This window comes from Sinocyclocheilus grahami, unplaced genomic scaffold, assembly GCF_001515645.1.
Source record: "Sinocyclocheilus grahami isolate Dianchi unplaced genomic scaffold, SAMN03320097.WGS_v1.1 scaffold747.1, whole genome shotgun sequence".
Classification (NCBI taxonomy): domain Eukaryota; kingdom Metazoa; phylum Chordata; class Actinopteri; order Cypriniformes; family Cyprinidae; genus Sinocyclocheilus; species Sinocyclocheilus grahami.
In genome coordinates, this window is record NW_015505926.1 from 336,092 (window position 1) to 351,222 (window position 15,131).

The following is a 15,131-nucleotide window of genomic DNA, read 5'->3' on the forward strand; positions in this document are numbered from 1 at the left end:
TAAAGTTGAGGCTGCCCCTGCTCCTAAAGTTGAGGCTGCCCCTAAAGTTAAGTCTGTTGCTGCTTCTAAAGCTGAGGCGGCGGCTGCTAAAGTTGAGGCTGTTTCTGCCCTTAAAGTTGAGGCTGTTCCTGCCCCTAAAGCTGAGGCTGCTCCTGTCCCTAAAGGCAAACCTACCCCTAAAGCTAAGGCTGCTGCTCCTAAAGTTGAGGCTGCTGTTCCTAAGGTTGAGTCTTGTGCTTCTAAAGTTGAGGCTGCCCCTAAAGTTAAGCCTGTTGCTGCTCCTAAAGCTGAGGCGGCGGCTGCTAAAGTTGAGGCTGTTTCTGCCCCTAAAGTTGAGCCTGCCCCTGCTTCCAAAGCTGAGGCTGCTCCTGCCCCTAAAGGCAAGCCTACCCCTAAAGCTGAGGCTGCTGCTCCTAAGGTTGAGTCTTCTGCCCCTAAAGATGAGGCCGCCCGTAAAGTTAAGCCTGTTTCTGCCTCTAAAGTTGAGGCTGCAGCTTCTAAAGTTAAGTCCGCTCCGGCCCCTAAAGTTAAGCCTACCCCTGCTACTAAAGTTGAGGCTGCCCCTACCCCTAAAGCTGAACCTGTCCTTTTCACTAAAGTTGAGCCAGCCCCTGTTCCCAAACCAGTTAAAGCCCCATCCATACTGGAGCCAGTCATCAAGAACGACAAGGGTATCTCTTTCTATCTATCTCTTTCTGTCTGTTTTTGCTTTTTATGCATATGCTGGTTAGACTTGTGCCGGTATTCGGTAATGCGATATATCACGGTAATGAATATGCATGATATTGTTATTGTGGGCACTTCTAAATACCGTGAATAATTATATATTACAAATTATTCCGAATTTTGAATGCATTTTAAGAATACTTTTCCCATCAACTGGTCAAAATGCACAACACCACTATATGTTGCGTGAAAGACTGTATTATGACAGCACTTTTTTAAAACTAAATTTCAATATTGTGATAATACCGTATACCGTGATAAAAGCATTAGCAATTAATCGTAACATGAAAATTTGATACCGGCATATCCCTAATGCTGGTGTATATATTGTCAAATGTTTCCTCCCCACAAATTCTTTAGGGTCACTTCATCAGTGAAATTTAGCCTGGTAACTATGGTCTGGAAATCGCCTTTTCTTAGTCTGAGTTAAATTAAAGCTTTAGTTGGATGCTTTTCAGGAAGTAGTTCAAAGAGCATAGGGCCAATAGTTGAATGGTTTATCAATGTGGATATTGTTCAGAGTTATAAGCATAATGGCAATTTACGTTTGCTTCTATTTTGAGGTATATTAAAGGGTATTAAAGTATTTGTGCAATTTAAAACACTGTAAAACTGATCCACCCTTTTCTCCATTGCCATTGAAGAGTTTGATTATTCCAACAGGATTTTTGGTGAAAATCTATGTGTCTAATGGCAAATTAACTTAATGTGTCTTGGTGTTTTAGGGTCTGGGTGCTGTATGATGGAGAATGCCCAATATGTTTTAAAGAAATTAGGTTTCTTCAGAGAAACTGAGCAGATAAAGTAGATTTTGTGGACATCTCACTGCCAGAATATGATGGGAGCAAATATGGAGGAGTCAGTTATGAGATGGCAATGGAGGAAATGACTGTGATTGATGAGAAGAACAAGGTGAGAGATTTTTATTTTATTTATCTTATTTATTTTTTGTAGAAAGTCACAAGAGCATTTAAAAAGTCCACACTGAATGATGATGTGTCATAATTTACTCACCCTCATTTGGAATAATTTTGGGAACTTTAAACTAGTTGCCAACTTTCTGAAAAAAAATCTATGAATCTTTTGGGTTTTCCTTTGATTCTTTTGAAAAAAAAATCATGATTTCTCACTGGTTTTCCTCAGTCTAAAACATTCAGAAACATTTGTATGGTATTTAAATTCAAGGAGCACCTTATCAAGTATAATTAATTATTCCTCAATGTGACTTTTTGTTCTTCTGAGAGCAGATTCATCGTGGAGTTCCAGCTTTCACAGTGATGTACAGTGCGGTGGGTTTGGCTTGGCTTGGCACGTTCATCTCTCTCCCACTGTTCAGGCCTGTAATGGAGCGAGCGTATGGGGTGTTTGCAAGAAACAGACTGAAGTGGACCTGCAGAGAGGGCTGCACCACTGGACACTGTGCTAAAAAAATAGTCATAAGGGATAGAGAGCTTTAAAACAGACTTTCCAGGTCAATGGATGTATTGGAAGTAACAACTGTTATTGTTATTTGTTAAGTTTATTGCATTTAATATTTAAGAGTCTGAATATAACGGTAATGTCAATATGTGAACAGAATAAATGATCTTTTATTAAGATCTCCAACTTAAAAAAAAACACGCACTGTGATATATGTATATACAATAAATTACTCGTACTGTGAGGGAAATGATGCCAGAGTGTTGACACTTTGAACAGTTCTGAGGGAACGTTTTCTAAATTTAGAAGCCTCCTGACTGGACATCAACTGTTAAGATGCAGAAGGACAGCTTGTCCTTTAATGAGAAATAGTCAGGGGTTTGGTCAGTAGTCCCTTTAAACCAACCAATAGGATTTTAACTTCAGAGTAGGGTGGGATTAAAAACCACAACAGAAACAAGTGTAAACACCACAGGACGTAATCCAAGAGAAAACAAGCAATATAAGTGTTTTGGAAGGAAAGTCAGCATTTATTTATCACCTTGAAGTCAAGTTCAGGAGATAAAGAGAGAGCGACAGGTAAGACAAAATAACTAGTTTATTTGAAATCTACAAGTGACCCTCAAGGTTAAGTGTGCTTTGTTGAATTGGACTTAACTTGACCTTCTGTTTTAGTGAAGAATAAATTATGATATTTTTTATGTTACGAGTTGTAATCATTACTTAAGCTACACACTGTAAACAGTCACACTCTTTATCTTACAGAATTACAACCAATAGATAGTGTGAGTGTGTGTGTGTATATCTCTGATTTGTTTGTTTTATTAAGGCCAATGAGATTTATGACTCTAATAATAGATTTCTATCATTCATTAAAATATGTATTGCTTAACATTTTTCATATAAAAATATAGACCATGTTACTAGTACATTTGTAATTTTTGCTGAATATGGGTCTGAGAATAGATACTGAAGTTTGTGCAGCATTTAAATTCTCAGTTGTTTATGATATACATTAGGGTCAGCCTTTGTGTTAATATTTTACACGTTGGAACAAATTACAAAAGAGAAAGCAGTCACTGGGGCTGCTGGTGAATTTTTACTATGTCTGGCATTTTAAATAGGTTGATTCACTGTGCCTAAGCACATGGATACAGGCATGTTGTGGAACTGTCTGTACACAACGTGACGCAAAGGCCGCTGCCAGTCCTCATAGATCACAACAAAGACAAAAGAGGCAAATAGCTGCACTTCTCTGCTGTCTGCCATGTGACCAACAGGCAACTATAAATATGTACCAGAGGTTCATGGAAGTACTAAACAGGGTATTTTTCTGACCTACAGTCGACTTCTTGGTGTCCTATTTCATAGTTCTGAGCACAGTCACCCTGTTCTTATTCACAGAATGGCTTATAAAATCCACTCTGCAAAATCCCTAAAGTACGGTGGCCGAGAGAGCTCAACGCGCTGCAACTTAAGAAAACACATGCAAATTGAAAAAACACCAGCAAATTAAGAAAACATCTTCATCAGTTTGACAACACACGCGCTGCAAATCCTCACAACACATGCAAATTAAACTGCTTCAGTCTGTGTGCACTGAATTTATTTAATACAAGAGTTTCACTATTTGAGTTGAATTACTGAAATAAATGAACTTTTCAACGACATTCTAATTTATTGAGATGCAATAATTCTACATGGCAACCTTGCCTGGTGATCTAGACCTAAGTGACCTTTTGATGATGATTTAAACAGTTTGACTTTCGTTCTTCTGAGTCTGATGAAGCCAAACTTTCTGTCCTGAGAGAGGAAACTTTCACAGTGGTGTAAGTGAAGAACACATTGAAGCTCACAAAACCAACTCAACTCCTGATGCTTTTTGCTCCTCTCAGATTGAAGATCTGTCCCAGCAAGCTCAGTTAGCAGCCGCAGAGAAGTTCAAGGTTCAAGGAGAAGCCGTTTCAAACATCCAGGAAAACACACAGACGCCCACAGTACAGGAGGAGAGCGAAGAGGAAGAGGTGAGTGTGATTCTAGAACAGAATAATACTGAAGATGCTTCATGAAAGGTCTTCTGTTGATGTGTTCAACAAATGTGAAAAGTAAATGTCCACATTCATGAGTGATTTGCTTTACCATTTGCAGGTTGATGAGACCGGAGTGGAGGTCAAGGACATTGAGCTGGTCATGTCACAGGCCAATGTATCCAGGGCAAAGGCCGTGCGTGCACTGAAGAATAACAATAATGACATTGTCAATGCTATTATGGTGAGTTAAACTGATAGCTTTATTTTAAAAGTTCTCAGTTTATGCAGTTAAATAAAATGTATTTTACAATTCAAAATTTTTTTTTTTTTTTCAAAACTCTTCTGTGATGAATTAACATTTGACTTTCGTTCTTCTGAATTTGTCCTGAAGCCAGTTCATTTGTTCTGAGAAGAGCTCAGGCTTTAAATGTGGTGCCATGGTTTCAAGCAGTATTACTTAATTCATCTTTTTGCCTGCCTTTACAGGAATTGACGATGTAGATGGAGATCAGGGACTGGGTCACATTAAGATGTTGCTGATTTGATCTACACAATTGTTTGTACAATTTATACACAAGAGAAATAAAGGCGTGGCTTGATGAAATGATATATTTTGTTGTATTTTTTTTTTTCTTCTTCTTTTTTTGAATATTTATTTCATTGTTTGGTAAATTTGTCCAGAGCAGCTCGAAACATGAATTCCATAGAGCAAGGGAAGGTAAAAATATGAACTAGCTCATATCACTGTCTGGGGATGGATCTTTTTTTTTATTATTTGTATAAAACATTATTTAAAATAAAGATTGTAATGTCCAGTCGAGGCTGTGTCGGATTACATATTTACTTTTTAATAAGTGGAAGATACAGTCACAGTTTTTTTTTCTAGTCCCGATTTTTTTTTTCAGATATTTAGAATGGACAGTGTGTGGGACTTTTATTTTGGAAAAGTAACAAGGAACAGTTACAGTCGGTGATCTCACGTGTGCGCACTGGCTTTTGTTTTGAATAATATACTAATGATCAAATACAATAAATTAACTTGATGCCGCAATACTGAAATGTCGTCGTCACACATGCTTGCATACGTTACTCGGTATGTAAAAATAAGTGTTAAGTTACTTCGTCTCTTAACGCGTTACCTAAATGTGTTGTGCAAGTTCTTAGCGAGTTAGCTAACAGACAACGGAACAAGTCATAAAGTACAGCACGTAATTTTAAATGCTCCTTTCTCTGTCAAATCAGTTTATAAGACTAAAATGGCTATCAGCTTACCTTTGGTTGGAGCTTTACGTTATATCGACTCCAGAACGAGTGTTGTTATTGCATAGCGACTGTTCTGCTCTCAAAAGAGGACAAGGATCTAATGACACTATAAGGGTGAGAACACACTTCTTCCTTAAACTAATTACAGTGACGTTGTTTTTACGCCCAGGATAGTCCAATAAATATATAGACTGGAGTGTGCATTTTTGAGCTTGTACGCATCAGAAGAAATATCTTGAAGGCAGCCTAGTGAGCTTTCCAGCCAGGCATCCTTATAAGCAGTGTATCATGTTCATTTTGTGCCATAGATGCTGTATGATGGAGAATGCCCAATGTGTGTTAAAGAAATTAGGTTTCTTCAGAGAAACTGAGCAGATAAAGTAGATTTTGTGGACATCTCACTGCCAGAATATGATGGGAGCAAATATGAAGGAGTCAGTTATGAGATGGCAATGGAGGAAATGACTGTGATTGATGAGAAGAACAAGGTGAGAGATTTTTATTTTATTTATCTTATTTATTTTTTGTAGAAAGTCACAAGAGCATTTAAAAAGTCCACACTGAATGCTGATGTGTCATAATTTACTCACCCTCATTTGGAATAATTTTGGGAACTTTAAACTAGTTGCCAACTTTCTGAAAAAAAATCTATGAATCTTTTGGGTTTTCCTTTGATTCTTTTGAAAAAAAAAATCATGATTTCTCACTGGTTTTCCTCAGTCTAAAACATTCAGAAACATTTGTATGGTATTTAAATTCAAGGAGCACCTTATCAAGTATAATTAATTATTCCTCAATGTGACTTTTTGTTCGTCTGAGAGCAGATTCATCGTGGAGTTCCAGCTTTCACAGTGATGTACAGTGCGGTGGGTTTGGCTTGGCTTGGCACGTTCATCTCTCTCCCACTGTTCAGGCCTGTAATGGAGCGAGCGTATGGGGTGTTTGCAAGAAACAGACTGAAGTGGACCTGCAGAGAGGGCTGCACCACTGGACACTGTGCTAAAAAAATAGTCATAAGGGATAGAGAGCTTTAAAACAGACTTTCCAGGTCAATGGATGTATTGGAAGTAACAGCTGTTATTGTTATTTGTTAAGTTTATTGCATTTAATATTTAAGAGTCTGAATATAACGGTAATGTCAATATGTGAACAGAATAAATGATCTTTTATTAAGATCTCCAACTTAAAAAAAAAAAAAAAAAAAACACGCACTGTGATATATGTATATACAATAAATTACTCAGTACTGTGAGGGAAATGATGCCAGAGTGTTGACACTTTGAACAGTTCTGAGGGAACGTTTTCTAAATTTAGAAGCCTCCTGACTGGACATCAACTGTTAAGATGCAGAAGGACAGCTTGTCCTTTAATGAGAAATAGTCAGGGGTTTGGTCAGTAGTCCCTTTAAACCAACCAATAGGATTTTAACTTCAGAGTAGGGTGGGATTAAAAACCACAACAGAAACAAGTGTAAACACCACAGGACGTAATCCAAGAGAAAACAAGCAATATAAGTGTTTTGGAAGGAAAGTCAGCATTTATTTATCACCTTGAAGTCAAGTTCAGGAGATAAAGAGAGAGCGACAGGTAAGACAAAATAACTAGTTTATTTGAAATCTACAAGTGACCCTCAAGGTTAAGTGTGCTTTGTTGAATTGGACTTAACTTGACCTTCTGTTTTAGTGAAGAATAAATTGTGATATTTTTTATGTTACGAGTTGTAATCATTACTTAAGCTACACACTGTAAACAGTCACACTCTTTATCTTACAGAATTACAACCAATAGATAGTGTGTGTGTGTGTGTGTATATCTCTGATTTGTTTGTTTTATCAAGGCCAATGAGATTTATGACTCTAATAATAGATTTCTATCATTCATTAAAATATGTATTGCTTAACATTTTTCATATAAAAATATAGACCATGTTACTAGTACATTTGTAATTTTTGCTGAATATGGGTCTGAGAATAGATACTGAAGTTTGTGTAGCATTTAAATTCTCAGTTGTTTATGATATACATTAGGGTCAGCCTTTGTGTTAATATTTTACACGTTGGAACAAATTACAAAAGAGAAAGCAGTCACTGGGGCTGCTGGTGAATTTTTACTATGTCTGGCATTTTAAATAGGTTGATTCACTGTGCCTAAGCACATGGATACGGGCATGTTGTGGAACTGTCTGTACACAACGTGACGCAAAGGCCGCTGCCAGTCCTCATAGATCACAACAAAGACAAAAGAGGCAAATAGCTGCACTTCTCTGCTGTCTGCCATGTGACCAACAGGCAACTATAAATATGTACCGGAGGTTCATGGAAGTACTAAACAGGGTATTTTTCTGACCTACAGTTGACTTCTTGGTGTCCTATTTCATAGTTCTGAGCACAGTCACCCTGTTCTTATTCACAGAATGGCTTATAAAATCCACTCTGCAAAATCCCTAAAGAGATTGTTGAATTAAAGACTTAATTAAAATTGGCTAATTAAAACATCACGGTTAAAAGGACTGAATTTTTATTAATCGAATTGGCTCACTTTTTTCTGTAATTATTTGGTTTGTAATCTGCATGGTGGCGTGTCATTTATTAGAAGATTTGCTTTGAATTACTATTGATAAATTAGCATAAGTACAAACTTCAAAGCAATTGACTATGGAGGATTTGTGGTGCCAAACTTGTCAATAAATAATGAAAAAGTCAGTAAATGGATAACATAAGTTACATTTGTCCATTGGACATGGATGTATTTTTGACATTTATTTACACATTATTTATTTATTGCGAAATTTCATTATTTATTTTAACTATAGTTTTATATATAAGTAACACAAGTATATAAATCCTCCATAACTGACCAGGAGGGGGCGTACAAACATAAATCAACACTGTGGTCTACATTATTAAACATAATGATCTTCATTATTTTTCCTGTTTATGGGAATAAATACAAAGAACTGACCTTTCTCTTAATTATTCACCACAAGGACAGACAGACACATTATGAATAAGAATCTCTTCCGCTTTGCTGAATTTTTGTTTGTTTCTTTCTATTTTAGACATTCCATGATTCTGATTCTGCTGCCAATGCTCATTCAGTCCTCATTCAGATCATTTGCTTGGTCTCTGTTGTTGTTGGTGCTTCACTGATGGCTTGGTACCTCGACAAAACCCGGGTCACTCACCTGGGGTCAAAGCGGCTCCGGTTACTGTACAAGTATCTGCTCACAAACATCAGAAATGTTTCTCACCTTGTCAGGAGGCCTCATCGGTCATGTCAGAGTATCTGCTCCTCTCAGTCTACAAGGAGAATCCCTCTCAAATCTCATAGATCAAAGAAGACTATCAGACTTTTTGGAGCAATTAGCAGTAATATGAAATATGAGAATGTACGGGGCCTTCAGATGTATCGATTATACTCAACCTCCAGTAGAGAGACTTTCAAAGCAGAAGCTCCCATTGGAGTTTACCAGCACAGCAGGACTACTTTTCGGCTGCGCTTGCTTGGACTGAGATTAGGAGAGTCTTTTAATCATCTCTCCAGACACATAAACTTGTACTTTAAGCAGAAACAGGTATCTGTGATAGATTATGGGCAAGGTGGATTGATGTCTGCAGTGCAGGAACCGCTAACCAGAACATCAAGACGAGTTCAGAGAGAGAGACGCACTGGAGAGTCCAGAGCTTTTGTTGGGACACCTGCCATTGAGCAGGTCTCTGAATCTTCCTCACATCAACCTTTGACCTCAGCCTATCCTGGACTACAGTTGTTCCACATCAGTTCTTTGGCAAACAGATTTGGGGAGAGTTACATCTATGTGGCCAATCACATTAACTCTGTATTCTCTAGAAATCCAGCAAAGCAAATTCATATGGAGGTATCACCGGATGATGGGCTCAAAAGGTCTAGAAGCAGAAAGCGAAGAGTTATGAATAATAAAAGTGGTCTTTGTAGGGAAACTGCGCAAACTAAGCAAAACATTAGTATGGGTACAAGACCAGAGATTGATAACAATGTATCTAGTTCCTGGGATGAAGGATATCTCCATTTTGCCCGTCACATCAACCGATACTTTGGAGCAAAAGTAGCAGATACTGTTGAGAAATCACCACATACTGAGATGAACATCTTGAAGACTTCAGTCTCACTGGACACTCTAAATAAACCTAAAGATCCACTTCTTCAGCCCAAATCCCCAGGCTTGTTCCACATGAGCAGCCTCACCACTCGCTTTGGGGAAAATTACACTTACATGGCCAACCACGTTAACCGGTACTTTAAAGGATCTGCAGCTTCAGAGAACGAGGAGGTAGATGGAGAGTTAAACCTTTACAGAGGTTCACATAAGTACACTGTGATCCAGGAAAAAACAGTGTCCTTTTTTGAGTGTCTGTTGAAACCCTCAACTATACCTGGCTTTGTGGGCAGCTACCTGGGAATGGGCTCTTCCAGGCATAGTGACCAGACCACAACTGTAACAAGGACCCCAGAGGAAATTCTGGATAAAACAGTGAGTCCTGCTGACTTTGGCATGACCAGAAATCATAATTAATTTAATCAGACACCCCTACTCAAGTATGTTGGCAATTGAATTTTGGAACTAGTATGAGTTCCATTGAGTGAATGACAGCTAGGAGTACTGATATACTTTTTTTCCCCATTGGTCCATGTGCTAGGGATGCACAATATAGGTACCATATCAGTTACCTGAAGATTTTTAAATGATTATTATGATTGTTAATTCAAAATGTAATGTGTTACTTGCTGTTTTTTTTGTAATTATTTGTGGAACTTATTATACATTTCTGAGTGAAAATTGTTTTAAAGTAAATCCTACAACGGTATTTATTTATTTTTATTTTTTGTGTTTATTTTGTAAAAGCCTTTTTAATTTTTATTTAGTTTTTTTACATATTTATTTATTTTTGCAGCGAATCTGCTTTGAAGCCAATGAAATTGATTAATTATAGCAGGAAATCTGTTTTCTAGGTTTTAAGGAGGAGAAAGGCAGATGAGATGACTAGAGTTCTACTGAAGAGACTGGAAAAGGCTACAGTACAGTCGTCTATCACTTCCTGTGTGGAGGAGCTGAACGCTCACCTCATTCAGCACCCAGCATGCAAGGCTGTGGTGTGGCAGGTATACAGTAAAACACTCAATCCCTTCACCAAATATAGACCTCTCTTGTAACTGTAGAAATTCAGAATTTTCTATTCATTTCTTTGATTAAATATAGGAAAAAGCAGCAATGCAGCTGCTTAGATGCCGCCGGACCTTTTGGATGAATGAAAAACTTCAAGAAGTCATCAGGGAAACTCTCGCTCTGATTGGTTATGTGGATCCGGTCAGAGGTTGTGGGGTCAGGGTGCTTTCCATTGATGGAGGCGGAACCAAGTAGGAAACACCACATTTAATCAACAGTTTATGCCTGTAAAATTGGACAAATATGATCCAATACATTTTCCAAAAAAGCTTTTTAAGGATGCTGAACATCTGTGAGCAATTTACAGAAAAAAGTCAAATATTTTTGTCCCTCGTATAAACAAATGTGTTTATGACAAGATGGCTTTTTACTTAAAGTTGTTTCGTGTATTACAGAGGGTTAGTTCCACTACAAGTGCTAAAACAGCTGGAGGCTCAAACAGGAAAAAGAGTGTATCAGCTCTTTGACTACATATGTGGAGTCAGCACTGGTAATAATGCATGACAAAACTATTCGACAATTCTAAACATATATACATGAACATTCTAAAGTTTGGGGTCAAACTTTTTTTTTGTTACTAAAGATTTCTGTTTTAAATAAATGCTGTTCTTTTTAACTTTTGATTTATCAAAGAAACCTGAAAAAATGTATTATGGTCTCCACAAAATATTAAGCAGCACAAACATTTCACTGTTACTACACTGTTAATAATAATAAATGTTTCTTGATTAGCATATTAGAATGATTTCTGAAGGACAATGTGACACTGAAGACTGGAGTAATGATGCTAAACATTTCACAATATATTTCACAATGTTACTGTTTTACTGTATATATGAATAAATGCAGCCTTGGTGAGCATAAGAGACATTTTAAAAAATCTTACCAACCCCAAACTTTTGAAAGATAGTAAAAACTGACTGCATAATTTACCGCATTAGGCTCTCAATCACCTTGCCTGGGTTCATTTTGCAATAATGACCAGCTTACTCTATGTTTGGTACATACCTATATATTATATAATGTACTTTTTGTCTCCGTTTGGTGTACAGGAGCAGTTCTGGCTTTCATGTTGGGTCTAGCTCATATCTCTTTAGATGAATGTGAAGAGATGTATCATCGTTTCGGGTCAGATGTTTTTCGACAAAACCCTCTGGTTGGTACTGTGAAGATGGGCTGGACGCACTCCTACTACAGCACAGAAACATGGGAGATGATCTTAAGGTTGGATTTACACAGTAAAAAAACTATACTATATTAATGCCAGCGTTGCTTTCTTAACTATTCCTACATGGTCATCATAGGGAGAAGCTGGGGGAGGAGATTTTAATCAAAACAGCCAGAGATGAGCTGAGCCCAAAGGTCAATCAAAGATAGCATCTGGCTTTTTTTTTCAAATCCAGGTTTTCGTGATCTCCTGACTGCTGTTCTCTTCTCACACAGGTGTCTGCCGTAAGTGCCGTAGTGAACTGGGGAAAAAGTCCGAAAGCATTTATCTTCCGCAACTATAACCATGCTCCGGGACGACTGAGCCGCTATGCCGGAGGATCAGGATACCGGCTGTGGCAGGCTGTCCGGGCCTCATCTGCTGCTCCAGGATATTTCCAGGAGTTCCCTCTTCATGGTGACATACACCAGGTCAGAACAGTCCATTTTAGACGGATAGTAAATTTGAGGACTCAAAATATACTTGTATCCAGACCTTCTTTCCTTTCTTTTTTCTCCAGGATGGTGGTCTTATCCTCAATAACCCTTGTGCTCTGGCTGTCCATGAAAGCCGACTGCTGTGGCCCAGCCTGCCCTTCCAGTGTGTGCTGTCACTGGGAACTGGTCGCTATGATAATGCTAGAAGAGGGCCTGCAACTTCCACAAGTCTGAGAGCCAAAATCAGCAACCTGATCTGCAGCGCCACCGATACTGAGGGTTAGTCTGATATCACTATGAGAAGCATTTTACATTTACTAATATTACAAATAATAATTTTACAATTATTGTGTTCAATGCACAATTTACAATTTAATTTTAAAAAAGGTATCTTTCATGGGTTTGTCTTATACCAATTATCAATATAGACAATTATACAATTATTAATATATTATTAATAATTAATACATACTTTTACAATAATGAATTGTGTACAATACACACATTATAATTATTGAATAATTAAATGGTTAAATAATTACTTTGGATAAAAGCATTTGTTATTTTAATACATTTATATTTAAGAAATTAGAAAAAAATAAAAACATTTATTTATTTTTGATGCTATGTACATTTAGCCAGTCAAAACTGTGCTGTTTGCCACGCACTTGCAAAGAATACTTTTGAAATTATTACTTGTGCACAATAAACAATTTACAATTATTTAATAATTATTTAAAACATTCTCTTTGTGGCTCTTAAAATAATGACTTCAGATTAAAACAAAACTTTTAGTTGGATAAATGTACATTTAAGTCCTGAATATAATTGTTAAAGTAAAAAAAGCTAAAATTTTTATTAGGAAGAAAAAAATTAAAATAAATGTGCATTTAGCCAGCTGTGCTGTTTTGCAAACACTTGCATATGCACTTCTCTTAAAAAAAAGCCTTTGGATATACTGAGGTTCATTTAAACATATTGTTCATACTGTCATTTTCAGGTGTTCACACTCTATTGGATGACCTCTTATCACCGAATGTGTATTTCCGCTTTAACCCGATGCTGAGCTCAAACGTGACGCTGGATGAAAGCAGGCCTGAAGTGCTTCATCAGCTGCAGAAAGACACACAGCTGTACCTGGACCGGAACCGACCCAAACTGGAACGCCTGTGTGAAGTGCTGATGACAGAACGCTCAGCAATCTGGAAAACACGGGACTGGATCGGGGGGAAAGCATGGGAGCTGCAGCAGCGCTGGGCTTGAGTGGACTTTACACAGTGCTGACGAGAATTCAGTTGAATGTATGCAATTATGTGGATGAACGCTATAATACAAAAACATCATTAAGTTATAAAGATATGTCCTCACTGGTCGCACAAGATTGTGAAGGGCTGTGTTTTGACAAGTTACAAATCATGTAAGAGAAGTTACAAATCAAATACACAGCCATTTTAGACTAAACGTATTGAGCACTTATATGCCAATATAAATTCTGTATGAATGTCAATATTTATAGACTGATGTATTTATTTCTTTATTTCTGTTTTAATTTTTCAGATTTATGAAATGAAATAAAACTAAGAGCACTACTTCTGTATAATCACTAGTTTGTTTTTTTTATATATATAATATATATATTTTAAATAAGATTAAAGCACATATCAGATGATGTAAAGTATAATTAAAAATTCAGGTATTTTTAATACATTAACCGTGAAGTTCAGACTATAGAAATAATGGGAGAACAGTGGAAATGCAGTGGTTTTGACATTTTAAATGTCATGGGATTTATTTTAAAACAAAACCTATGGATATTATCTACTAGTCTCACTATAAAGACGATAGAAAATCATTACCATACACAGTGACAGATTATGGCAGTGTGACCTTTTCCTTTAAATATACAATACGGCATATTAGAGTCTCTAATCATGGTGAGTTTAGTGATGTTTTCCATGCTTAAATGTCATCGCTCATGTGACTAGCGGTGACTGGGACATCAGTCAAGAGCACCGTTTGTTATTTTGGACAGTTGTGCAAATTTGTCCCTCTGAGAAGTTATTTAACTTCAACCTCTGCTTGAAACGGCAAACAACTGGTGGATTTTTTTAAATCACAGGATTTTTGACAGACTGTCATGGCTTAAGAGACAAAACAATAATGATGCTTTTGTAAATTGAAAACAGACACAGGATCCTCCATCTGAACACTGAACACTGAAGCCACTGAAATATCAACTTGGGTAAGTTTCATTATATTACATATATGATTTATTTATTTATTATTTAATTTAAATGTATATTTCAATATATTTAATGAATTTATATTTATTACATTTTTTATATTAAAACTTTTGTATCTATCGTATTGCTATTCGAGAGCCAGCATTACTGGCTGTAAAACAGTGTGATGTCACTGTTAGCTAAACAATGCATGTTTCATTATAATGTCATCCTCCTTTCTGACTTGAGCTGAGAGTTGTGAGTCAGCTGCTTCATCTGAATTACACTCGTCATTGAAGACAGTGTCAACAACACAGACAGATATAAACCGAGTTAGAGGCTGTTAGTAGTTATGAATATAAACAAAGAATTGTGCATGGGAAAAAACGGCTAACTGTTAAATGAGTTTACATTCATTCTGTCTTGCTTTTAGACCACTCACTAACTGTGAAATATCAATATCTTTCAACTGAGTTTGGCTATTTATGGCTTTGCTAATGTAATGCAAAATCAGAATACAAATACAAAATAAAGACTTTTAAATGGTACTAAAACCACTGATTATTAATCAGCATATGAAAACAAAATGTGCTATCTTGCAGTTTAGGTTAGCCTGTCCTCCTT

General features: G+C 36.9%; 2 protein-coding genes across 3 annotated transcripts in view; both read left to right on the top strand.

Annotated features, from left to right (window-relative positions):
* Positions 1 to 7,589, top strand: part of LOC107560860 (nascent polypeptide-associated complex subunit alpha, muscle-specific form-like) — a 9,855-nt gene extending 2,266 nt beyond the window's left edge. Inside the window, exons 4-5 of the mRNA XM_016245133.1 lie at positions 188 to 672; positions 7,553 to 7,589. Of these exons, the coding sequence (XP_016100619.1) occupies positions 188 to 672; positions 7,553 to 7,589 (522 nt within the window). The remainder of the gene's footprint in view (positions 1 to 187; positions 673 to 7,552) is intronic.
* LOC107560901 (calcium-independent phospholipase A2-gamma-like) lies at positions 5,880 to 13,868 on the top strand. 2 transcript variants are annotated; one of them, XM_016245190.1, is made up of 11 exons: positions 5,880 to 5,926; positions 6,263 to 6,486; positions 8,497 to 9,948; positions 10,428 to 10,577; positions 10,675 to 10,832; positions 11,037 to 11,131; positions 11,694 to 11,865; positions 11,946 to 12,003; positions 12,085 to 12,279; positions 12,369 to 12,564; positions 13,286 to 13,868. In XM_016245190.1, the coding sequence occupies exons 3-11, from the start codon at positions 8,587 to 8,589 to the stop codon at positions 13,546 to 13,548; spliced, it is 2,649 nt and encodes an 882-aa protein (XP_016100676.1). In that variant the 5' UTR covers positions 5,880 to 5,926; positions 6,263 to 6,486; positions 8,497 to 8,586; the 3' UTR covers positions 13,549 to 13,868. The 2 variants fall into 2 exon arrangements, with proteins under 2 accessions (XP_016100676.1, XP_016100675.1); XM_016245189.1 differs by lacking the exons at positions 5,880 to 5,926; positions 6,263 to 6,486 and adding an exon at positions 6,508 to 7,025.
* Positions 13,869 to 15,131: the final 1,263 nt, after the last annotated feature.

What these genes read in the sequence shown, in the direction of transcription:
- LOC107560901 (XM_016245190.1), top strand. Translation starts at nt 8,587, where the DNA reads ATGGCTTGGTACCTCGACAAAACCCGGGTCACTCACCTGGGGTCAAAG. An exon ending in GAGATGAGCTGAGCCCAAAG is followed by an intron (nt 12,004 to 12,084) that starts GTCAATCAAAGA and finishes CTTCTCACACAG; the next exon opens with GTGTCTGCCGTAAGTGCCGT. An exon ending in TTCATGGTGACATACACCAG is followed by an intron (nt 12,280 to 12,368) that starts GTCAGAACAGTC and finishes TTTTTTCTCCAG; the next exon opens with GATGGTGGTCTTATCCTCAA.